Raw genomic sequence first — 27647 nt, 5'->3', positions numbered from 1 at the left:
TTCCTGAATAGGAGAAAATATTCCAAATTCATAAAATTATTGTTGTGTTACAAATTTTGTCGTTTACAATTATAGGAAATTTATAATCAATAGAGTGAAATCTTTTAACTGAAAACAAAATAGCAAACAGGGAGGCACAACATCAGTTATTTCATACTATCTACGTCATCAGTGTTCTTTGATAGTGCAATTACTTGGTGTATATGCACTGAAAGCTCGACTACCCCTTGTAGCCATTACACAGGTCTCTCTCTCACATACACACATATAAATATATACACACACACACACACACACAAAATCAACATATCAATGGTTTCGCCACTCTTCATGTTCATCACTGTATATGAAACATTTGGAAGTGACAACAAAAAAGTAATCTCCCACAATTAAAATGCTACTTACCAAAACCTTGCCTAATGACCGTGTTTCCCAAAGTTGATATGTTTGTGGACAGTCTCCCATTTGCCATATCCCTCAGGTCGACACTTCTCATTCCCTGAGACTGAGCTGTTGACGGAATGCTAATCCGAGCGTCTTGAGACTGGAATGGAGGACTTGATACTGACAAAGTCGATACAGACTTTCCATCAGGACTAACAGACGGTGATGGACGAGCAGTGTCATTCTGTTCTTGAGACATTGACCTGCTCATACTCCTATCAAGGTTGACATGGACAGTCTCTGGATTTATCACAGCACCACTATACTGTTCTCCCTCTGGAGTTGATGCTTCTTTCTTGTGTGTGGCACTGCTTATTTCACCTGAAACGGCATTCTTTTTACTTTCTTCATCCTCTTCAAATTTCACCCAATTCTTTTTACTGCCCTCACTCACACCATCTTCGGTCCCTGGCGCAGCACTCATTGTGTTCCCACTAAAAGAAAGTGAACATTGAAACATATTTAACAAGACAAGTATCATAATGACCATCAACTTTTACGTTTTTCAACACACAGTTGATACCTTCTAAATGAGCATGATTAGGCCATCCTTTCAAAAATCGTTGAATTCAATAAGCTCTCTTTCTATTTTATGTACAAATCTGATATCCATGTCGGAACACGAACATAACAATAATAGCGAAGGCCGTCTAAATAAAATTGAGCCCAACAATTGTGCTGAAATGGAATTTAAAATCACATGTGGATATTATTAAATAGCCAGAAAAACCGCACATCCGCCTATATAAATCTTTCTCAAGAGCTTCGCAGTCAGTATGTAGATTTAAGTAGTTTGTTATAATTAATTGAATGTAAAGAATACATATAAAATATAACACATTAGTACCGCGGATGTGCTCCTGTGATGATTATTCTTCTTCAGATACTTACTGGCATTTCAGGTAAAAGTATCGATTGACTTCCTTCGGGATGGATTTTAAGCTAAACTTGTATTAGATGTTTGGCTAATCATATATAGGCATTTCAGTTGCAATGAATCAATTAACAAATCTATGTATTCAGGTAATTAAACAAACAATAGATAATTCGTATTTGTAAATGATTTTAAAAAGCACTGTTTAACTTATAAATTAATACTCTCTATTTAGAGGTTGACTTTACCAAATTTCTAAATATTATTAAAAATCCGTGAAGAAAAAAAAAGCAAATTCATGATATCAACCATGTACATTAGTACAAAATTGTACATGGTTAAACATGATATCCTCTTGGAGAGTCGCAGTAATCGGTTTTCTAATTTTAAAGTTCAAGAGAATGATATTTGCAACATTTGTTTATACAGTGCCGTAACAAATTTGTATCCAGTTTGGTAAAGTTTTCTTGTCCAAAATTTTTTCTTGTACAAAATGTCATACTGTAATTCCTTAAACAGTACAGCAGAGTGTCTTATTCGCATTAATTGCGAGCGAAGGTTGTGCGAATACCAGTTGCGATTTTTTGCGGATAATCAATCAATCAAAAACACGCACAATACTGGGTTTTATTTTTACAAAATATTGTATAACGACATTACTGTACGGTACTATACATATTATATATATAAACAAAAGACAACACGACAAATTACTTGAAATATACATGCCCAACTTACAATACTGTGTTATTTATGCAGAAAAATATCAGTTATTTATATATTTATCGATTTAGTCCTTTTCTTTGACTTTTGAGCGTGCGAATAACTGACGTTCTATTTGCTTAAACTTATTTTGTCCTTCGTGTGAAATTTGTAATATTTCGTTATCTACCTTGTATGTACAGAATTTTGTATATTTTATATCAACCTTAAATATACAGAATTATTTCATATTGCAATGTTTTCTTCGATTAAGTCAAGTAGAAGTCCGGGATATAAAGCTCTTCACCTAATTTATTTACAAAATAAATCTCTATAATAGTTTTATGAAGTTTCTTTGTAAATCACTAAATGCTTTCCGAGTTCAGTAAGTCCTTAGCACACACAATAGTAACTTCGGAAATAAAGGTTCAATATGATCTTAGGTTATGACGGAAACCTTCGCTCATTGCAGCCCTCAGAGATAGGTTTAAAGACACTCCATAGCACATTGCGGCTCCAAGAAAAAGGTGTTGATAGGTTATTGATCAGCTGTTGACTGATGCCTTCGTCCTCCTGAAGTCTTCTTGCAAGGGAGGTCGGCCATCTTCGGTTTTCTTCCCATCCTTCTTCATATCTATCTTCCATCGTTTGCTGCTGTTATGTATAGTATCAGTAGTTGATTACACGTGCAGGTATGGAACCTTACAATATACAGCATGTTTTAATGTATTTGATCATTTAATTTTTGTTAATACAATTCTTAATATCATCCTAGTGTTTGTCTAGATTTCCCTTTTCCGATTTAAGACTCATGTTCTTATCTCTGACATAGTAGGCTTCAAAAACCTTTCTTTCAATTTGATGCAAAGTACCAGTATTGATTTTTGCAGATGTGTAAAAAGTCCTGAACTGGCTTCTTTGACTCTCGATTGTCTAATATGTTCCTTCACTCTTGTGTTAATACTTCTTTCTGTCACGTAATGTACATGATTCTTTATAAACACAAAATATTTGCCAAACCCCACTTAACGAAAGGCCGTCAACACAACAATTCTTACATTGACTCATTCTCCTTTCCAAATTTAGATAAGCGTCTAAAGAAAAATACTGATCGAAACAAGAACACATTTAAGTTAGTACTGAGTTACAGTTTGGTATAGATGGATGACATTATGTCTTTCTTGAGCGCTTTCACTTCCGAAACGATTCACAGATAAACATATTTATACAAGATTTAAGTATGTGATACATTCCTACAACCCACCGATATATTAATATTTCGTTTTACAACTGCCGATCACACAGTGCCAGCAGCAGGCACAGTAGTTTGGAATAGTTGGTAACGCACGAATACAACGCCAAACAGTGGTCCACAACAAATGCATAACACTCCCACAGTATATGGGTGTAGAGATGAAGGAGTTAAGTTTCAAGATATACATACATTAAGACACTTCAAAGAAATATGTAATGGTCCATTTCGTACCAAGAATCTCTCTACGTTGCTACCTCCTAGAAAAGTTTCTCCATGAGAAATCACCTTCCTGCTGATTTGTTACTTGTTTTATAATTGTCATTTTAAAGTTTACACACTGTGTCCGTAAAGTTGCGCAATCCAGTTTGATTGCGTATATCTTTTAAACCAAGAACGGATTGCGTATATCTTTTAAACCAAGAACGATAAGGATCTGAGGCTTAAAACAAATGTAAGCGTGTTCTATACAGATATTTTAGAGATCATGACCGATGTTGGAATATGTAACGTTTTTGTGTAGTAACGAATGAAAGTATCGAAAGTGTAAAATAAAAAATGTACAAAATGAAGAAAAATCAATATTCAATTGCAGAAAACTGATTTCCTACGGGTGAATTTCTGTGTATATGTGCAGTATGCATCAACATTTATCAATTGGTGCGAAAATGTGACAAAGTTGATACAGTGTTGCCAAGCAAAAAGGCTATTTAATGCAAGCCTGATTTTTTTTCGCAGAAACGCGGCCTCTGCAAACACTATTGTCGTAAAATTACTGTAACAGATGTGTTTTAGGTTAATTTGCGGATAACCAATGACCATTTGCGGATAATTGATAACCTAAGTTTCTATGCAAAAATTTGTGATAAAAAAAATACTTATCTACAGCTGGCAACCCTGGAATCCTCATGAAAAGACAAGGGCACTTTACAACAGATGCTCGAAGTGGCTGCCGCGTTCTTGTAGACACAAATTTACACGCTTCACCGTGTTAAAAGTGTTCTTGGTGATTGATTGTATTTCTGTTTCAATGCTCATCTTCATTTCCTCAATAGTCCTCGAGTTATTCTTGTACACCACATTTTTCAGGTAACCCGATAAGAAAAAGTCATCAGGTGATCTTAAGTTCGAAGAACCGGAGGGCCACAAATTTTTGGAGACGATGTGATCATCAAAAAATTCCCCAAACATTTGCTGTAAGGCGCCCTTTTCTTTCTATAAAGATGTGCAAATTCTCATTGCTTATCATTAATTAACATAAAATACACCTGTTGCGGTAATTTTACAGCAGTGTTTGCAGGGGCCGCATTTCTCTCTCTCAAAAAAAAAAAAAAAAAAAAAAAAATTACGGACTCATTAAATGTCATTTTTACATGGCAACACTGCATCAATTTTGTCACATTTTCGCAGCAATTGATAAACGTTGATGCATGTTTCTTTTGTGATTTTGTTTAGTTTGTTATTATTGCTATGCAATTGCAATCATTCAAAGAAAAATTCTAAATATTATTTTGTTTTAATAATGTTTACTGTCGATAAAATACATCGAAATGGCGTACTTTTTTGGTGGTGGTGGGGTAATAGAAACCTCACGAGAGGGATTTATTGAAATCAGAACTATCTTTGGTATCTCTTTATGTATAAATACGTCAGAGCCAAAGTGGACTCAAATAATTCGTATCTTTATTCACTTTTCTTACTGATATGCAAATTAAATTGTGCATTTCTTTAACTTGGACTAAATTAGTTTTTTGTACTCTGCACTACTTTGAAATTGTCCATATGTAATTCTGTATAAAGGTTTCACTTGTGCAACTTTTTATCTTTTTGTCCTTCTGAAATGATTCTTGACAATTATATTAACAAGTATGTAAAGACCAGTACAACGTTTTTTTATATATATATATATTTTTTTTTATTAGGAGTCCTTCGTGAGTGATTCGGCAGACGTATCGCATTTGTGGCTAATTACTATCCATTTCATAAAGATAGGCCCCTGACTTCGTGGTGCTGCCATGACGTTCAGTCAAAACTTATATTGCATTGTCGTACCTCGTTGGAATTGCTGGAATGTTGCCTTTTCAATACTTAAGACAAAAATTTTCTTTGTACTATGTAGTGAGAAAAAAATAAAAATTAATGAAAAAGTGCGTATTTTTTCGTACTTTTTTGGTAGATCAATGTTTATAGGACTATATCTCAGAAAAGAGATCACGTGTAATAATTTCCTGTGTACAATATGTAGATGCATCCATTAACTGTAAGTTGTGAAAAATTCAATTTTCATCACTTGATACTTTTTGTGTAATTAAAACAAATGTACGACGCTCTGATCTCCTTTACCATGGTAGGGAGAGAAACGTGCAAAACACTGTTCGAAAATTTAGAAGTCTAGTGTTCCAAATATTTGAAACTATTAACAAAAAAAGGTTCAGTTGGTAGAGTATTTATTTATTTATTTATTTATTATTTTTTTTTTTTTTTTTTTTACTTCAACATATTCTCTGCGTTAAGCGGTGAGCCATGTTGCAGCCCAATCTTTAAATTCCCCGCGCTTATATGAAGATACAGCATACAGTAAGTGAAGTGCGGCACCGCTGTCGTACAGTTCAGGAAGCCTGTAGCGCGAAGCCTACTTCATAAAGAATGAAATAGGAAAAAGTATTTACTATAACCTTTCACAACATCATAAAAATAATAATAATGCATTACACATTTCAATGTAATCAAAATAAAACGTTGAAGTAAAATATCCAAAAACTCATCTCTTAATCTATTTACTTCATTTACTTTCGCAATGGGTTTGTTGACTCATCGCTGCCCATGCTATCTTCCTGAACACTTATTAACAATGGTTCTATTTCTAGCTCAAGATCTATCAGTATACTTTATAATAACATGTTAAAGGTTAAAAAGAAATGTAGCCTTGGCAATCACGTGTTCACCCAAGTTTTGCGATCAATTCCCCTGCCGAATGTACAATAACACAGAATGGGTCCTTTGTTTTCTTTCAACGAAAGAAAACAATGCAATGAGTAGCTGACGAGGGCTGTATTTGCGTCTAATCACGTCGCACTGATTACGTCTTCAACACTTTCCTTCGGTTCGTAGGCGTCAAAAACTTACATACGCATATATATATATATATATATATATATATATATATATATATATATATATATATATATATATATAATATATGTATTCTCCTTTACGAGCGGTGGTATTACAAAAAGAAGAGGCAAAATTTTTAGCGATAATGAAATTGCAGAACTGATGAATGACTCCGACTCAGACGGTTATGAGTTAGTAATGAATAGTAATGACATTGATTATTCTGTGCTCAGTGGCGTATTCGGGAGTGAACAAGGTAGTGACTGTTTCAAGTGAACCTGAGGCTGCGCCAGGAAAGAGAAAAAAACGTGTCGTTCCTATTCAAAGACAGATTCTGATGTAGCTTGGACCGATAAAATTCAAGTAAACGCAAAACCCCTGTTTAGTGGTGTCCCGGAAATTGATCAAAATGCCGGGCTATCTACAGAGTATTTCGCATATAAAATGTTTCAGCTGTTTTTACCGATGAAGTTTTAGTTAAAAAAAAAAAATGATTTTGAGTTGAACGTCCTGTTCAGCAGTGAGGCTATATGAGACGTGGACCTACTGATAAACGTGGAATCCAAACTACAAGTACGTAGCATCCGCAAGGTGAAAGGAAGTTTTTAATAAATATTAGCGTTTATTGCAGGGATGCAAATAACCACTCGCCCGCGGCGTGTGGTTCATCGGTGCGGGCGAGTATTTAATATCATATGGAAATTAAGTAAATTATTTTTATTATGTGATGTGGGCTGGTAACTTTTTTCTTGGGCGAGTAAACTTTTGTTGCTTATTTGCATCCCTGGTTTATTGCCTGATATATAAAGTTGGACTTTGCGTGGGAAAGTGCTTCGAAATGTACAACACTAAAGAGAAGTACTGGGACTCCTAGATCTGAAAGCAGATTTTCTGTGAAGTGTAAACTCAATATTACATATCAACTAAGGTTGTATCGTATAATAAAGTTTGTGATTGTATTTGTTTCTGTGCAAGTGTATTGTACTGCGTGCAGTAAGTGAAAAACTGACAAAAAGCAACACATTTTCGAGGACCATCACATGCAAATCCAAACAAAATAAGAGTTCGCTGTTCTAATTTTGAACACTTGGCACATTTACTGTATATCCTGTTAATTTCTAAGAAATTGGTTCAAAATCTGTGGAGACATAAAATTTTAAAAATATCTCTAAAAAGTGCCGGACAGTGTGCATGACAAGTTTAAACACCCGTTCGTCTGAGAGTGTATACGCACCAGGAAAATGTGGCAACGTAGCACTCCGTATAAACTGTTATAGCAAAGGGCGCAAAGCTGAGAAAATCATAATGTCATATTTGTGATTGTTTATCTTTTAAAACATGTCAAAACAGTTAGGTTGAAAAAGCTACTTTAAGACCTTTCTAAAAGTTTTTTCAGATTGTTAATACACCGCAGCAATTCAGAGATAATGATGTCTCACTTTTTACTGAATAACAAGAAAATTACCACGTGTTGAGTAATGAAATTTTCATAACTTACAGGTAATATATGCATCTACATATCGTGCACAGGAAATTATTTCATGTTATCTCATTTCCGAGATATAGTCCTATAAATATTGATTTACCAAAAAAGTACGAAAAAATACGCAGTTTTTCATTAATTTCTATTTTTTTCTCACTACACAGTACAAGGAAAATTTTTATGTCTTAAGTATTGAAAAGACAACATTCCAACAATTCCAACGAGGTACGACAATGTAATATAAGTTTTGACTGGACGTCACGGCAGCACCGCCAAATCAGGGGCCTATCTTTATGAAATGGATAGTAGTCACGGTTTCAAATTCAAATGGAGGACAATTTCTCTCTTATGTAAGCCGAGAAGCGGTTTTTATTCCGCTTTAAGCTTATGTAACCCTTCCATAATAACACCAATTCGAAACGAACTTATTTCTATCCATATGTGATGTAAATACATAGAGCAAATTATTTAAAACAAAAAAAGCCTGGTTTAAATTAAAAAAAAAAAAAAAAGTTTTTGTTCTTTTTCAATAAAAACCATGGTTTTTACCAACCCTGATACACAGTGCTTCACCCGAAGGAAATCAGTTTTCTGCAACTGAATATTGATTTCCTTCATTTTGTACATTATTTTATACTTTCGATACTTTCTTTCGTTACTACACAAAAATGTTACATATTCCAACATCGGTCATGATCTCGAAAATTACATAGAACATGCTCACATTTGTTTGAAATCTCAGGCCTTTATCGCTCTTGCTTCAAAAGATATACGCAAGCAAACTTCGAGATGCGCAAGTTTACGGACACACTGTATTTTCAATTTTGTATTTCTTGTTTTATTTTTTATAGTGTTTACTATTTCAATTATTTAATGCTCTTAATCTATTTACGAGGTACGTTATTTTTTTGACAGAATAATACATTATAAAATGATCCTTCCTTGAATTCGCCAAGATGGTTGTTAACTTAATGTAGCTCTATTTATTATCTGAATTGATTTGATGCATCGTGAAAATTATTATCCATGATCCTTGCAAAGTCTCGACACATCAATTGAGGTGGAAGCCAAGCAATATCAAACTCTGTTGGAAGCGTTTTCCGTTACTAAAGTGGCGAAGAAAATGCGACCCAATACGACAGCGATTTATCTCGAAAAACAAATCACATATGGGTGCTATTTCATCTTAGAGGAGTACATTTCTGTAAAATTTACAGAAGAAATATGAATAATGATTTTGAAAGTGACGCATATAAATAATCCGCATCCATATCTTAGCTGTAACATGCGTAAAACGCAAGTATACGTACTACAGCATACGCTTGTAATCTCGTAAGATCGTATTAAGCACGGAAACCCCAAAAAGCTGTCCAATTCCTTCCAGTCAGAGGTCTGAAGCAACGTACTGGCAATGATGATGGTGTCCAAAAATAGTGTAAGGGAATGGTGGAACTCAGTGATGTGCTATGTAAACATCAGACAAAATTAAAGCAAAAATAAGTGCATTTTCTTTACCACGTAATACTCCACACGGAAGACATGAAGCGCCAAATGTTACATATAAGACAGTGTATGAAGTGATCACATAAGTGCTGGGGAGATGTGCCACACTCAAATCATGTAATTTCATGCCAAACGAAATATTTTTCCGCTATCCTAGTTTACGCTGACAAGTTGCTATCTGGGTCATTCCACGTCAATTCAACAAAAATTTTGGGGAAATTTAATCCACTATATCAGATTTGAATGAAATTTGGTAGTGTTATAAACCTTTTTATGCTGACTAATAAACCTTTTTATGCTGACTACAAGTGTGTAAATTTTATTGCAATAGCACCATTGCTTCAGAAGTTATCGTATTTCAAAAATGAGAAGAAAATCCATTTTTAACAGTCGCCACACGATATTTCCCCGTTTTGTAAAAACACTTAAAAAAAATCATATTTCGGTTCCTATTAATGCCAGAAACATGATTCTTTCTTTATTCAGATTGCCTTTAAGTTGTCTCCCATTAAAAACATGAAAACTTTCCTTAAAGCTGATAGAAAATTTATAAAGTCATTTGAAAGGTAACATTTTGAAAAAACTAGAACGCCATTTTGTAAACTTGAAATCTTTATTTCTCAAAATCCCCATCATGGATTTCAATGAATTTGTTTTTGTTTGAAACTTTATTACATCTAGTTTCACATATACAAAAATTATGATGAGCCATCTAAGCACTGAGGAGATATCCCAGTCAGTGTTGCCAACTGATTGCGAAATGAACATTTTTCAATAACTTCCATATGATTTAACATATCAACCCCAAAATTGGTATAAGTACTCAGCGGTATCCTAGAAACACGTCTGTGAGCATTACCACTCCTTCCAAGCCACTCACTTGTCAGGGTTGCCTATCACAGCGTTAGATGTATCTGTGTCACATTTTGCAGTAACCTTATTACATCTATTTTCACTATACAGAAATTGTGATGGGACATCCAAGCACGGAGGACAAACAGAGTTTCGAAAATTTGTAGGTAAGAAAAGAAAAAGAAAAAAAAAATCTGAACACTAAATGGGCATTAGCATTTTTAAATGTTAATCAGAATAAGTACCAAAGAAGCAAATATAATAAAGCTTGATAATATTATAGGCCAACATGTTATGGCACATAAAATAAATATTCGGTTTTGCTGTAATTAGATATTAACATAAGGTGCTTTTTATAAACGTTTCCCACACTGAAGTACCTACTTTTAGAGACTTTGGAGATAACTGATATGTTCTGCCAGTTATATTCACTTTACGTAAGATGTGAGTAAACGGAACACAACAGGAATCATTTTCTGTCCAATAAAATTAGGGAGATGGACCATGGGGAAGTAGGAAATTTATTGATGCATCACCTTCATCACTATTCACTAACTAAAATCTTCATCCAAACATGTACGCCTCGCTCCAATCTTAATGGACTTTTTTTTTTTTTTCAAAACAATGCATTGCACGTGTTCCGGGAATAGTTTCTGCTCTCAGAAATCATTGTTGAAGTGTGGCACGAACAACAGCCATTTCTTCTTTATACACAAGAAAAACAGTGTGCTAATGATGTTTTCTTCACAGAAATGAAACATAAAGGCACATGTATTTATTGGATTAGGCAATGGTCTCTGAAGGCTTGTTTTTGTCACAACCCGGTTGTACTGCCCTTTGTCGTACCGGACTAAACAGTATGGTAACTTATATATAGATGTTATTATACAAACCTTTCTGAAACTGTTCTGTTGTCGTATGCATTTTACAAATAGACGTCTAGTGATGTTACGTTGGATCCAGTTTCTTTGCATTACAACAACACACAACACAGTTGTTAGATTTTATAGTTTTTACAATTTGGTTCAGTTATTCTACTTGTGTGCTCGGTTCTACAATGGACACGTTGAACGTTTCCCAGCATGAACTGAGCTGAAGTTTGACCCATGGCAACGGTCGCCATCCCACTTGCGGGAAATTCCTAACGGTTAAAGTGATGAGAAGAACTATTTCTTGGAGAAGTAAAATTTGAACAGAGTAATATATTATGCAGGACTAGACAGAAAATGAAATCTACGAATTAAATTTGACATATGTAAACTAAGTAACATTTAGATTAAGTACACATACCAGGTAAGTACAATTTTCCTTATTTATTGCCTGTTTCCAAATTATTACATTCAGCATATTATTATAGACGATGAATACATAGATTACTGAAAATGTTGACATATGTATATATTAATGAATCTCTCTTCTTTATTTAGGTATACCACGATCTACATCTCTTCCCATCGGATCTAATGCAATATGAGGTGGTAAGTATATTATTTCATTTCTCTCTTTCTTCTTTATAATATTTATATATTTTACTGTATTTTATTTATTTATTCATTCATATTCATTCTTACTTATTTTACTTTATATCTATATTATTATTATTACCATTATGTTTATATATTTCTCTTCTCATTCGTTGATTAATCTAATATATATATATATATATATATATATATATATATATATATATATATATATATATATATATATATATATATATATTTCTTTCTTTCAGATCCATAGCTTCCACCTTGACATATTTATATTCCGACCATAAACAAGAGATGCATATATATACCTACATTATTCAATTGGAGATCATTCCCAAAATAAATTGTTAATTGATGTTCCATGTTCATAGTTTAACTTAGATTATCAATCATTATACATACAGTATATATCCATAGGTTAGCACTTGTCATGAAATCTATGTATAAGAATTACGAAATGGCCACTGAATTTTATTTATACTTAAAATTTAGAATAATTTGTTTTTAAATTTTGTACTATTGTTTACCTCATTGTTTACATGATGATTGATATTGAGAGAGAGAAAGTCTCCCCGAATCTGTTTTTTTTATCGCTGCATATTATTTTTATTTTCAAAACTCACTATTACGTATATCCATTATAACACCATTTTTCTACTTATTATTATTTATCGATTCGAAAAAGTTTATATATTTTAAAAAGTTTATATCTTTAGATGCGAACCAAAATCCTTATTGCCAATTTACATATCATGTAATGCGCCATGGTGCAAATCTAGAATAGCGGCGCATTACACGGTTAAAATCACCAATTCAATCGCATGCGAACTTTCCAAGGCTGGTAGCAAAAAAAAGTCCATTTTGCCACATACCATGGAAATCACTTGCGTGGGAGTAAAGATTTAAGAAAGAATGCTTTGCAGTTTTTATATTGGGCTCCACACCCATCAGTGTAATATTCTACTTTTGTTACGCGAGGAAAATTTTGTTTTAAATCCAACATTGACAGTTTCTGTGTTTGAAAGACTGTTGGTACGTCATGTTCCATATCATATGAAAGAATGCACGGACATTTGTGTTGAATAGTTATATTTGGAAGATTTTTAAATACATTCACTAACTCTGACTTTCGGAAAGATTTAAAGCGTTGAACCATGTAGTTTTTTTTTTTTTTCTAGTGTCATGGAAATTTTTCAAAGAAAAAGACGAATTTCGCTATTGTTTGGAAATGACAGCAGTGTGAATATACGAAATTGGTAGTTCAGTAATTGGGGGCATTTGGTCCACACTATTTCGTATATTTGTAATGTCGCACGCAATAATGCAAAGTGTGGGCACAGATACGTCTAACGCTGTGATAGGAAACCCTGACAACTGGGTTGCTTGGGAGGAGTTGTAATGCTCACAGACGTGTTTCCAGAGTACTTATACCAATTTTGGGGTGGATATGTTAAATTGTATGGAAGTTATTGGAAAATGTTCATTTCGCAATCAGTTGGCAACACTGACTGGGATATCTCCTCAGTGCTTGGATGGCCCATCACGATTTTTGTATATGTGAAACTACATGTAATAAAGTTTCAAACAAAAACAAATTCATTGAAATCCATGATGGGGATTTTGAGAAATAAAGGTTTCAAGTTTACAACTTAAAGACAATCTGAATAAAGAAAGAATCATGTTTCTGGCATTAATAGGAACCGAAATATGACTGTCATAGTGTTCTTCCAAAACGGGGAAATATCGTGTGGCGACTGTTAAAAATGGATTTTCTTCTCATTTTTGAAATGCAATAACTTCTGAAGCACTGATGCTACTGGAATAAAATTTACACATTTGCAATCAGCATAAAGTTTTATAACGCTACCAAACTTCATTCAAATCTGAGACAGTGGGTCAATAGCCTTGGCTAACTGACGTGGAATGACCCCTCTACAGACGCAACACTGCGATGGTGTGCTCATGCCCTTGTTCGGTTAAATAGAATTTGCGCTTTTAGTAGCCGCTTAGTAAAACTTCGTTTATGCCTTATAATTAGCCTTCATAAAGTCGTTCTGCACCAAGTAATGCAACTCCTTCCTTACGAAACACTTCCTAATTCAGTAAGAATGCATTTCGTGCTGAAAGATTAACATTTCATAAGTATGTGTCTCCGTAAAATAGGATAGTACCCACAGGCACGTAGCCAGGATTTCGTGAAGGGGAAGGGGGGGGGGGGGGGGGCGTGACATGAAATACTGTGGTCATCACACCAGGGGCTCGATCATTCTAAACAATTTTACTTGAACATATATTGGTTCGTTTAACCAGGATTTCGTAACGGGAAGGGGGGGGGGGGGGGGGGAGGGCGTGAAATGAAATTCTGAAGGCCCAGGAGCTCGATCAATCTAAACTACCTTACTATCAACATATACTGGTTTGTGAGGATATGTTGGTGAGTATTTTAATAAATTATGAAGAAATCTCGAGTAAAATTAAAAAAAAAAAAAAAAAAAAAAAATCAAAGATTATACAATATTTACATCCTTCCTCTGTTTATTCAAATATAACAGTTTTCCTCTCATTATGACCTCACCCATTATAAAAAGTACATATTCACTATTATAAAAAGTGCATACTCAATAATGTCTTATAAAATATTTTGTAATATCTGCGTTCCTTTTTTTGTTGAATCAAATGTTAACAGAACTTTATTTCCACATATATTTTTGTCTTTATTATTCCGTCAACTACTGTCTGTTTCAAACGACAGGTTAAAGGAGCAGTAGATAATTGTTTTTGAAATAACATGTTTAATATTGCAAGGATGCGGTGACAAAAAATTACGATAAAAAGTGTCCACGCTGTTACACAGCGGTGCTATGCTTTCGGAAGCTTGAAATCTCCCTGACTACTAGCAGAAATTCTAAGAATTCCGTAACTTTTTAAGAAATTTCAAATTCTCTGACTCTTCCAGGATATCTCGCTCACCTCGCAAGCATGTATTGCAAGTAATACAAATTTCCTCATAAGAAAGAGCAATCAAAAGCTTCCTGTAGTTTATTTTTAACGCTGATCTTTCTTTTTCTCATTTCATTTCGTTTAATCCTTCCTTAATTTTTTTCATTTCTGGTCTTGAAGGGGGGGGGGTCCGAACCCCCCCCCCCCTTGGCTAGTGCCTGGTAACCACATCTGGGATGGTATTTAGTATCTCCCCTCAATGCATTGACGACTCCGAAGCAGATACTGTGAGTCATACTGAGCAGTTGTAAACGACCTCATTTATGCTTATACCCACCATTGCTGACGCGCCTGCTCCCTGCAACGCAATCACTCGCCTACGCTCGGGACCTCCTGCTACGCTCCTACACTCACTCGATTAGATAGCACTCGTGCTTTTTAGTAGCCACCTAGTACAAATTGGTTCGTGCTTTATGAATTATTATTTTCATACCATACTTCCACGTATTTTAGTAATCACAATTACTAACAACGAATTGAAATTACTACTAAGTGAGCCAGTCACTAAAAAGTGATCTGGGGGAGAATCTAAATAGCAAACATTCCACATCTGTAGTAACACTTAAACTACTGTAACTTCCCATAACCTTCACATAAAATAAAATTACAAAAATCATTTCCAGAGTTACCCTAAAGTTATATTAAGCTTATTATTTCTTCATATACGTAACAATGTCCACTTATATTAACGTGAACTGCAGTAATTACACACGAAAAGGAAATGAAATGATATTTTCATGAATAACATCAACGTAGGCATCAGCTAGCTGTAAATTTATTTACAAGGTGAATTCCATTATGTCCTAAATTTAACCTTCAGCAATTACGACTTTCAGCTACTTCGAATATGCGACTTCTTCCAAATGTAAAGACAAATGAAATTACTACTATTCCACAACAATACACACCACACCATTAAATAAACTTAACAGGTAATATTATCCCCTATAAATTAATGATTGATAATTTTGGTATCAACGCACATAGGCCACTTTCCTCTTACCTTTTCCCAGCTTAACATGCAATTTACACCTTCTGTCAAATTTACACTAAATAATATCGTACAAATCAGAGCTATTAAGTCCATTTACGCATCTGATAGAAATGTATGTCTACATATTAAATACCAAACAAATACAACTAATCTATCACCTGCACACCCACCTGCTGTGGTCACGCAATATGAATGGTGAACCCCAATAACAATGTTGCCAGTGAATGTCATAAAATTGCTCCAACGGTTTTAAAACGACGGAAAGTATTCCATAAAAGCCTCAGATTCAAGCCTACCAACTTTCCTATCCTCATATTTTGGAGTGAAGTCACTTGTCTCCAAAATACTAAACATTCCCGTCGATAAGGTGGAAATTCATCACCTGTCGGAGGGATTGGAGATATGGAATGCTATATACAGTAATGAGATTCCCACTGTATTGAGATAAAATTATATTAACAGCAACAATTGATAAAGAATTGCCCCCTAAAAATACATCTGATATTGCTCGCTTTAAAAACCTACAAAGAAAAGAATCTGGAGCATGGCTCAGGCCGCACGGTCCAAAAGTATTGGAACTTTCTTGGGCAGAAAAAACGTTTGAAATTTGTGTCGCTCTACGTCTTGGTTTCAGTGATGCCAATTTATACTATATCTACCCAGGCCCGTGCTGGGATACTAAGGAGTGCGGTGGACAAGTCAACAAAAGGGCGCCCATAGAAAGGTGAATACGTATCAAGTAACTTAATAGTATATATCAAGTATATACAATATATATCAAGTAACTTAATTAATATACGAAACGTCGGGATGTGATTCCTGGTACCGAGATAAAACAAAAAGTATAGACCAACCTGGGTGTAGAAATGTCTGTGACAGTGGCGGCGTATGGGCGGGGCGAGCGGTGCGCCTGCCCCGGGCCCCACATTGTGGGGGTCCCCGGACGGTAGATAAAAATAATTACTAAAGAACCTTGGGTTAGCATGAGCCGTACAAGGACCGTCAAGGTTTATAATCCACATCTTCCCTAAAAGCAGACGAAATTAATTGCCAATCGATATTACACCAAATAAAGGATGAAATAACAGAAATATCAGTCTAAAAAATAAAATAATCAGTTCCGGATTTCTTTATAAGTTAAAGAAGCTATAGCTTAGTGCCTCACTCTTTTGGGGACCCGCAAAAAAATTTAAAGAAGAAAACTGAATATAGATTAAAAATAAATAAAATGAAAGTTTCATCTTGGGGGGGGGGGGCGACAAAGAAATTTAAAGGAAAAATTATGTGGAATAAAATATGAATAAAATAAAAGTTTCACTTTGTTCAATAATCTCAGAGAAATGTAAAGGAAAAATCTGAGTGTGGATTAAAATTTAATAAAAGGAAAATCGAAATATATAGTGTTGTTCACATTTTAAAGGCTTATGATGTAAGTAATGGAGCCTCGTCTTCTAACCTGCTTCCCAAAATATCACTATTTATTTATTTATTTATCAGTTCAAGGGAAGGGCACAAATAAGGGATCAACGTACATAATGCTTTATCAGGGTACTAGAATTCTGGTGCTAAGGAGAAGCTCTTTGGTGCAGACGCTACAGTTCGCTGATTCCTTGTTTCCCTTCTCTTTTTTCGTTTGTCTTTTACAAGTCGAATTTTCAGAGAGTAAAACCCTTTTCCTTAGCTAGTTTCCCCTTTTCTGATCTTGCTTCTCGGCGTATAAATTTACACTTCAGCCCACTAATTTAGAGTGAAGAAAATGTTCAATAAGAAAACAAATATTCAAATAGTCAAAGGAAAAAAAAATAATTTACATGATTCCTTCTATATTTAGATCCTTCTATATTGATTTCTTCTATATTTAGATCATGGGCGTCTCTGGCGGGAGAGGACGAGGGGGACACGTCCCCCCCAATATTTTGAAGTACAAAATATTCAATATTTTATTCTAATTTAATTTATATACTGACGACAGAATAACATATAAATAATAATATTTATATTTATTTGGAATATACCTAGGTAATATTCAGGCTGTGAAACGATTATAACAGAGTTCTTGCTATACCTCACGGGATCCGTGAAGGTAAGCAGAAAGGTAAGAAATGGAATCGTGGATAATACACAGGTTAGGCTAGGTTACCATTTAAACCACTTTCTTTGATATCCCCCCCCCCAAATTTTACATGCCGGAGACGCCAGTGATTTAGATGGGAATAAAACGGAACTATTTTTTACGGGGCGTAATTTGTGTGGTGTGTTCCATAGTTTCTCGATAAGCTGGGTAAACTATTGGGCAACTCCATCATATAGATAGCTGATCACAATCGTGTCGCATACCCATTTTTGTGATTGTATACATGCAATATAGTAAACTCAATAATTAAAAAACTAAATATCAGTGCTTTGTAATAACAGTAGACATAGCCTAAACGGTATTTTGTAAGGAGTCCATGTCAATGTCTTGACTTCGACATTACAGACAGCACTGGTACTTACGTATAATGAAACCTGTTTGTTTGTTTGTTTATTTATTCTTTCAATTGTGATTATCATTCTAAACAAGCTTGGGAGCGTGTAAGAACAGGTCCTGCAGTTTTATTAAGTGAGCTCCGAACCACTGCGTTCCATCGGATCCAATGAATTTGAACCCACAACCACACGTTTCAAACACGAGCTCTCTGACCAGTAGATCAGTCAGAGGTCTAGTAAAGTCTGTGGGGTTACAAGCAACAGCCGAGAAGAAGCAAAGGATGAACCTCTGACTGTACAGGCCAAAGTGAAGCACTCTATCTATGAAATTCTAGATGAGATGAGACAACAAATGTATGACAGTTTTACTCAGATACATGATCTGAACGACATATTTGGATTCCTGTGTTCTATTACAAACTTTGTGTAGCAACCAGGAGATGAGAATGAGGAAAGGCTAAAAGCATGTTGCTCTGATTTAGCTTTGTTCTACCCGAATGACCTGGGTGGCGTAGAATTATTTCAGAATTGTAAGGATATAATCCATTCACTAAGGTAGAGACCTGCACGGGCCGGGCTTGGGCGTGCCGACTGTGTTATTTCTTTAGGCCGGGCCGACTCTGATTTCTCTTCAGGTCGGGCCGGGCTGAGGCCGATTAATTGGAATTCTTTAATAATTATTGACTTTCGTTTAACGATAATTGGAATAAAGCTAAACGTTAAAGAAGTGTACCCGTGAAAAATGTTACAGAAAAAGCAATAGCTATTTACAGTTTGTGTTGTTTAGCGGCTCCACTTTCGCTATAGAGGATTGCAGGCATTGCGCGGTAAATTGAGCTCTCACCTTGACCTTCACTGAATCCAAAATATGACAAGAAAGGTCGGGAAAGTTTTGTCTGTCGCTAAACAATATTGCCATCTTCACTTTATGCTAAAAAAATCAATTAGGTTACATTTTTGTTACAGGAAATGGAAAAATCTTCTTTTTAAGTTTTACGTCCCACGCTTATGCCGGTTAGGCTAAAGGAGACGGTGATGATGAGTAATGAATGAAATGGTGGAATGAAGAAAGTGGGAGGAAACGGGAGAACCCCGAGAAAACCCACGCACACGGTGTTTGTCCACCACAAAGTTCACTTGGCGGGGGCTGGGATCGAACCCGGGACCCCAAGCACCAGAGGTGAACGCTCTACAGGAAATGGAGTTTTTGTTTTCTTGATGACAGGCAAAATTCTAGGAGGCAATGGTACCATTCGGGAGGCAAGCGTTAGGTTGTGAACCAGAGTTTAGCAAATGTTTCTGAGGGTTAGGTCAAGTTTAATACTAAATTTTGAGAAAGATTGGGGCTCGAGCTAAATTTTTTAATATATCGGGCCGGGCTCGGGCCGAAAATCTTTAAAACTTTTCGGGGCCGGGCCTAGGAACATTCCGGCTGGATTGGGCTCGGGCCGAAAAATTCGGCCTATGCAGGTCTCTACACTAAGGTGTGCTCAGTGACGACGCCAGAGGGGGGCAAGGGGGGTAGTCGACTACTCCTGCCCCCCTGACTGCCATCCAGACTGCCATCCAGACTGCCCCCCCAGACTCCTAAATCATAAAACATTATTGTCAGATCGTACTATCTATACATTTACTATGTGGCAGATTAGTCCTCAAGCTTTCTTCTTTGAGCGTCTGGGTATGCACGCATATTTCAGTTTTCTAATTTAGCGCCTTTTCCGGTAAATTTTAGTTACAATTCTTTCTTATGAATTTTAATTACTATGCCTAGCGAACAATAGTAGATTTGGTCGACTTGTTTTCTTCTCATTGGATCAACTTCGATTAGAAACAAAAGAAAGGTAAAACCAATTACATAACTTGTTTGTACTTATCCAGTTTTGAAGTTTTCAGTTTCATATTTTGTTTTATTTAAAGGTTCTATACTTCTATTTCCTGAAACATTATTCTCGGCATTCAATATGGGCTTATAACAGCTTGATTTGCGACTACCAGGGCTTAATTTTTTGAAGGAAAAAAACGTTGTGTTTTTCCTTCCTGCAAATGATAATAATGATAAATGTATGGAATTAAATCGATTATTTATTTAGCTCCCAATAAAACGTATTATCAGAGTGTTGATCTTTAGTTAGTAATTGGTATGCACTAGTGCTCCCTTACTTATTTTGTTTCAAAGTACTGACATGACGTCTACCATATTGACTAGAAATGTACGTGGAGCTACTGAAAATTCGTAGCCCAACCCAGGAGTGCACGTGGAATTGTGAAGTTTTACTTCTTCTACACTTCCCTTGAGAGTCAATATACTACCTTGTACAGTGCTCCAGTTTTGCAGAAGTTAAAAAAATCTGGAGACTTCTACGCACCATTGTTCGTAACACTACCCTATCAGATCTAAAGTTCAATCAGATCTAAGTTTGGGAAATAAATACAGGCAATAGTTAGACGGAGCTAAATCTGGGGAATAAGGATGATGATCTAGACATTGAAATCCTAGATTATGCAATGCTAATTATGTTCGCAGGGGTTCGATGGACGGGTGTATTCTCTTAAAGGATCACAATTCCTTTCTTTTCATTTTCCGCGGTGTTGAACTTTGAATTTTTCTTTCAGTTTTGTGAGTAATGTAGAGATTCTGAATTAAATAACTGACCGTTGCGGAGGTAGTCTATGAGTACGACTCCATACTTATCCCAGAAAAATGTTGCAAACAGTTTTTCAACCTACTTCTGTGTCTTGAACTTCTTGAGGCGAGGGAGAAATGAGTACTACTACTCCTCCATTGACTGTTGTTTCGTTTCAGGATCATAGTGGTATAAACATATTTCATCTATGGTTACTATTCGTGAGCGAAATGATCAGCATTAGGGTCAAATTGGAAGAAGACTTCTCTTAATGCCGTCTCTCTTTTATTCTCCTGACAGATTTTTTGGGAACCCATTGTGTCAAGAGCTTGCGGACACCCAAGCCATTCTGAACTATACTGCCGACGCGTTCCAAAGAAATGCCCACAATCTCTGACACAAGTTTTGCTGAGACGGTAAACACTGGGGAAGGGGGTTGCAGGCAGACCTCAGACTATAATAAGTATATCGTGAGTTTACTATACACTTTAAAAAGTGTATAAATAATAGCTTAAATTCTTTTTGTAAGCCAAAAACTAGAGTGGCGTAGGAACCCCGGTCTCAGGTTATATCTACCACTGGCTGAAATGCTGCAATTTTCAAGAATAATGTTACAAATTGCATCCATGATTTCTGGAACAGTCACTGGATGTAAAGTCATCCTGAATGTAAAGCATAATTTGTTGAGAAACGTCACGTTTGAACTAAGCCATCACTTCTTCACCACTGTATATAATGGAGGAGAATCCCGTAGTGTTTCACTGATTTTCTCATTAATTTACTTTGGTGACTATCCTTGGTGGAACAAATATGTTATAATAGTTGTGATCTGAATGTTCGTGAAATTCGCTGTTTGGGCGCACACAATCACTTCAGAGGACTGAGAAAGCAATAAGAATTTCATTATTAATATGAAAATTTGCTTTCATTATTAATATAAAAATTTCTTGAAAACATGTTTATCAAAACTACAGTTTCATCATTCTACCTAGTACCTACACTCCTTCTGGGTTGGATTACAAGATTTTCAACAGCCCCTCGTAAATTATATATATATATATATATATATATATATATATATATATATATATATATATATATAGTACTAGACGAATTTGTTACTTGTAGCAAACGCAAAACTAATTCAATTTAGGTTTCAAAAGTTGCATTGAAAAATATTTCATGTGCAGGCGTTACTTGAAATAAGTTTATCATATAGGCCTAATATAAAAACAACGAAATACACAATGTAAAGTAAGTCAAACATAATAAATGTCATTTTTGGTGGAAAATAGCCGCCCCCCCGAAAATGTATCTGCCCTTCCTTTGCCCCCCTAGGAACTTACAGCTGGCGTCGTCACTGGGTGTGCTTAGAAAACTAAAGAACAACTTGATATTTCGTCCCAAGGCATACTGAAATATGTATCTTCAATGGGGCTTGAAGCTTACTAAAGTTTGGGAACCGCTTTTCAGATTTTGGTAACAATGTTCGTATTTGTCACACCATGTGAAAGGTCTTTCAGCAAAATGAAGCTGATAAAATCATACTTGCGCTCCACAATGCGTCAAGTAAGCAGACGCGTCATTTCAGACTTCGCTTGGGAGGGGCAAGAGCATCACTGACATAAGAACCTCACGTTTTGTACTAGTATATTAATAGACAATCTATTAAAGCATATGTATTCCTCAAACTCTTGGGGGGGGGCAATTGCCCCCTCCTGCCCTCCCTAAATGACGCCCCTGGTAAGACTCACGAATCTGGACATTCTTTCTATCAAAAGCAAAATAGCATCTACTCTGGATATAGCTAATAAGGGAACCTTCCGAAAATGATAGTTGCAGTGAAAGATGTGACCTATGCCAATTGAAAGAGCTGTAACAGAGATGTTCATTCCCCAAAAATTAGCTGCCCATGGCAATAGGTTCAAGAAATATAAGGGGTGGAAGTTCGGGAAACAGCAAGGTTGGACAAGGGGGGAAAAGTGCAAATTCCGCAAAAAAGGGGGCACGGCCAAATACAATGCTAACAAGTGCTGTATAGAAAGAGACTTGCCACAATAGGGAACAAATGAAGGCCAACAGTGGGGTTAACAGTGTTGCCAACTGCAATGAAAAGTACATGTTTTGCAAAGAGCACTATATGAAGTGAGTGCAATATTCAGTGTCAACATGTCATGTAAAACATAAGATATGACTTGTATAATCAGTGGTACAATCTAACAAAAGAAAATAGAAAAAAAAACAGAAGTACGAAAAATACGGAAAAGACGGAGTTGGCCATTATGCGCCACATTTGATCACGAGCTGTGCATATTAGAACGAACAAAACAAGAAAGCATCAACTATGCAGGAAACCGATGTACCTGGAGTCGAAAAGAAAAACGAGTTCCAAAGTTGGCAGCACTGGCCATGAAAATCCAGACAATTCTAATATAGTTAGGCCACTCGATTCACAAAAAGAGAATTCCGGCTACAGCACATTAGCCTTCGCATCATTTGTACATGCTCGTCCACATTGTACGTGCAATTGTTCGATGAGACAATGGTCCAAACAGAAGATACATTTGGAGTGAACACAACGGAATACTGCCAATCCGTCACACATGGTACAATGATCGCTTGTGAATGTCTCGAAACAGTACTCTAGAGGTGTCGGAACCTTTGGTGGTCTTTCTATCACATATCCACACCTCTAGAAAGGAAACTTAATCAAAGGCTTGATCTGCTGTGTGTTGCTGTCTGCAGTACTATCACTGCCTATATGATATATCCAGAGTATCCCACCTAAATCTGCGACTGAAATAGTTTCAAAGCGAAAAAAATGTGACACATCTAGTTGTGCAGGAATGTACCCCTGTCAGCGGGCGACAAACTTCTGTGAGACGCAAGTGCCCCCGAGTCCCCCATCATAGGGTCCCAGGGGCCAATTTCAAAATTTCTAATAGCACCATCGGTCGAGTTATATTTCTTTCGATAAATCTTGGAATATGCAACAACGCGTATCAGAAATATTTACTATATGGAATTTCAAAATAGTCGCCAAAAATATCTACTCGGTGACAAGAACAACGTCCCTTTTTGGCGGCCATTTTGAAACCCATGCTTCATATAGCAAATGTTTTTTATAGGCGGTGTTCTATCTATCCAGAGAAATATCATCCGCCCCCTGTTTCCCATTTGAAATATTGCGGTTGACCCCTCGAGCCTTATGATGGGGGCCCTGAGGGACTTGCTTCTTACAAAGTTTTCTTGGCCCTCGACATGAGTACATTCCTGTGCAATTTGATTTGCAATATCTCTTTTCGCTTCGCAGCAATTTAGGATCACAATGTTCGATGCCATGTTAAGACAACATATATTTGTGGCGGCCATTTTGAAAAACATGTTTCATATAGCAAATGTTTCCTATAGATGTTATTGCACATTCCATAATCTATCGAGAGAGGTACCACTCGGTCCCTGTTGCAATTTGAAAATTTGAAGTTGGCTCCTGGGGCCCTATAATGGGGATCCTGGGGGCACTTGGTTATCACAGACTTTTATCACCCGCTGACATTGGTACATTCCTTCACAATTGGATCCGTCACATTTTTGTTCGTTTCGCAAATCTTTCAGGTCACAAAGTTTGGTGGGACACCCTGTATATTCCCACATAGACCCAACCATGCCATAATGTTCACTACTTCTATTATCGGTTGTTGGCTCAACCCAACCATTTCATGTTCCCCAACTTGATATTGCCTCAATCACTCTAGCATTGATGCATTCCGAGTGATGCCTGTTGCCGGAATTTTCTTTTTGTGAATCGAGTGGCCTAACTATATTAGACTTGTCTGGATTTTCATGGCCAGTGTTGCCAACCTTGGAACTCGTTTTTCTTTTCGACTCTAGGTACATCGGTTTCCAGCATAGTCGGTGCTTTCTTGTTTTGTTCGTTCTAATATGCACAGCTCGTGACAAATGTGGCGCATAATGACCAACTCTGTCTTTTCCGTATTTTTCATACTTCTGTTTTTTCTATTTTCTTTTGTTAGATTGTACCACTGATTATACACGCCATATCTTATGTTCTACATGACAGGTTGGCACTGAATATTGCACTCACTTCATATAGTGCTCTTTGCAATACATGTACTTTTCATTGCAGTTGGCAACACTGTTAACCCCACTGTTGGCCTTCATTTGTTCCCTATTGTGGCAAGTCTCTTTCTATACATCACTTGTTAGCATTGTATTTTGCCGTGCCCCCTTTTTGCGGAATTTGCACTTTTCCCCCTGTCCAACCTTGCTGTTTCCCGAAATTCCACCCCTTATATTTCTTGAACCTATTGCCATGGGCAGCTAATTTTTGGGGAATGAACATCTCTGTTACAGCTCTTTCAATTGGCATAAGCCACATCTTTCACTGCAACTATCATTTTCGGAAGGTTCCCTTGTAAGGCTTTCGCACCTACCAAAGCAAGGAAGGTGCATTTCTGAATGTTGTTGGAACACAGGCTAATAAGGTAGCGGAACTATAGTCGAAAGTAGTTTCGTGTTTCAACTTAAGACAATAAAAATACAAAAGTACCAAAAGAATAATAAAAACCGTCAAGATCTGTCAATTGACTGGTGATGGGTGGTAATGGAAAGTAGGATGGTAAAACCCGTATTAAAATTCTGTGCTCACATATTTAATCTGCGATATTTCCCCAATTATCTAATATATTCAGGATTTTTTTGTTATAATATATTCTAATACTAACAAGCAATGTACAGAACAAGGCACGATCAGATCCGACTCAAACTTCACCCAGAGGACATATAATAGAAAAGAAGAAAAAATGTCAAATTAGAGCTGCCCCCATCCAGAAACACCGGAGATATGCTCCGCAACATAACGCACCACGCGACAATATGATATAAGGTAAACACCGCAAGATACCCGTTTATGTTGGAAACGAAAAGGATGTGCAGCACCAGGATATCAAGATATTTGATATGCTATAACACTGACTTGGCGGCCATCTTGAAAGCCGCCATCTTGGATATAGCGTAAGGTATTGAAATGAGAAGCGGGGTGTATGATATATCAATGTAAGGTAAAATGCAAAAGGAAAACCAATGATGAAACCTCGAAAAACATATGTGAAATGGTATGGACGGGACGAAGTGTAGAAGGCTCGGGCAAAACAAACGTGTATTCTAAGGGCAAGACCCCACGATAAATGGTACGCGACAAGTAACTGCAACAGTGCCTGTGCATGGAAGTGCATCCGCCTTGATAGATTATGCCTTCCGAGGATATTGGTGCCTTTCTCTGATATTGTGACTGTTTGGGACCCCCAAACCTCATTACCCCAAACAAGAAATCAAGGGTGTGAGGTAGGGTGAACGAGGTGGTCATAACACAGGTCAATCTCTCAAAATCCAACTACCTGGGAATGTTTCATGTAGCTAGGTCTGCATATTCCTCTTAAAATGTGCAGGTGCACTGTCATGCTGGGATCACATCTGCTGTCTTAAGTTCAAGAGTACATGTTCTAACCATTTTGGGAGAACATTACTTAAAAATAAAAGATTCGTAGTGCTACACAGACAGGCCGGTAGTAAATAAGGTCCTGCCACAAAATTATCCACCAACGGCACCGCGCCTCACACTAAATCTCTCTACCGATCGTTCATAGAGTTGCATGTTGACTTTCACGCCCTACACATGGCTACTGCTAGTTTCAGAACGGTCTCTGATCATTCCCAGTACGCTGTGTTCAAATTCAAATGTCCATATAGTGCGATTTCCTCCGATTTCAAGTAGGGGAAATTGAAGAGACCCTATCTCCCGAAGGCGAATATGGAGGCGTGGAAAAAATAGGACAGTTACTCTCTTTCGAGGGCGACGGTCACGATATAAACACCTCGCCTCTGGGTTATTTCCCCTTGCATATCCATAAATTAAGTATATATCTGCCTGCTCGTGGACAGGGTAATCTACCATTGCGCAGGCATGTTCAGATTAATATATTCAATTTTACTTAAACACCAACGTCTACAATTTTACACGACCGTGAATACCTGGACACAACACTCTACCGTTGTAACCAACATTTTCTATCCTGTTATACAGGCATTCACACATAATACCAAAGCATCGGACTCTGTATATCATTCACAAGTTGTGTCAGATCACTACAACACGGCCACGCTAATGTCTTCCACATCAAAACTACTATATAGCCGAAAAATAAAACCGTTTCTCTTTGATGTGGTTTCGCAAGCTCGCCTTATGCAAAGGGTGCACTCTACCCTTCACGGGTTCTTTACCCAGAGTAACAGTACGTATTCATTGTACAGAGCTGGGACGTACAGAAAAATAAAATTGTTTATCTTTGATGTGGTTTCGCAAGGGCGCCTTATGCAAAGGGTGCACTGTACACTTCACGGGTTTTTCAGCAGCAGTGACAGTATGTATTCATTGTACAGAGCTGTGTCATACAGAATAATAAAACTCTTTATCTTTGATAAGGTTTCGCAAGGGCGCCTTATGCAAAGGATGCACTGTATCCCTCACGGGTTCTTTACCAACAGTAACAGTACGTATTCATTGTATAGAACTGTGCCATACGGAAAAATAAAATCGTTTATCTTTGATGTGGTTTCGCAAGGGCGCCTTATGCAAAGGCGCATTGTACCCTTCACGGGTTTTTTCAGCAACAGTGACAATATATATTCATTGAACAGAGCTGTGTCATACAGAAGAATAAAACTCTTTATCTTTGATAAGGTTTCGCAAGGACGCCTTATGCAAAGGGCACACTGTACCCTTCACGGGTTGTTTACCAACAGTAACAGTATGTATTCATTGTACAG

General features: G+C 36.5%; 1 protein-coding gene across 5 annotated transcripts in view; it reads right to left on the bottom strand.

Annotated features, from left to right (window-relative positions):
* LOC145671767 (uncharacterized) overlaps nucleotides 1-16034 on the bottom strand; it is a 64233-nt gene extending 48199 nt beyond the window's left edge. For 4 of the 5 annotated variants that reach the window (XM_081740990.1, XM_081740983.1, XM_081740974.1 and 1 more), the window contains exons 1-2: nucleotides 15718-15871; nucleotides 406-878 (exon numbers count right to left, since the gene is read on the bottom strand). In XM_081740990.1, coding sequence (XP_081597116.1) covers nucleotides 406-868 — 463 coding nt within the window. In that variant the 5' untranslated portion in view covers nucleotides 869-878; nucleotides 15718-15871. The other variant, XM_081740978.1, reaches the window with a different exon arrangement.
* Nucleotides 16035-27647: the final 11613 nt, after the last annotated feature.

Source organism: Thermobia domestica, chromosome 2 (genome assembly GCF_964235325.1).
Source record: "Thermobia domestica chromosome 2, izTheDome1.hap1.1, whole genome shotgun sequence".
NCBI classification, from domain to species: domain Eukaryota; kingdom Metazoa; phylum Arthropoda; class Insecta; order Zygentoma; family Lepismatidae; genus Thermobia; species Thermobia domestica.
Note: the sequence above shows the minus strand (reverse complement) of the source record. Positions and strands in the feature narration are given on the sequence as shown.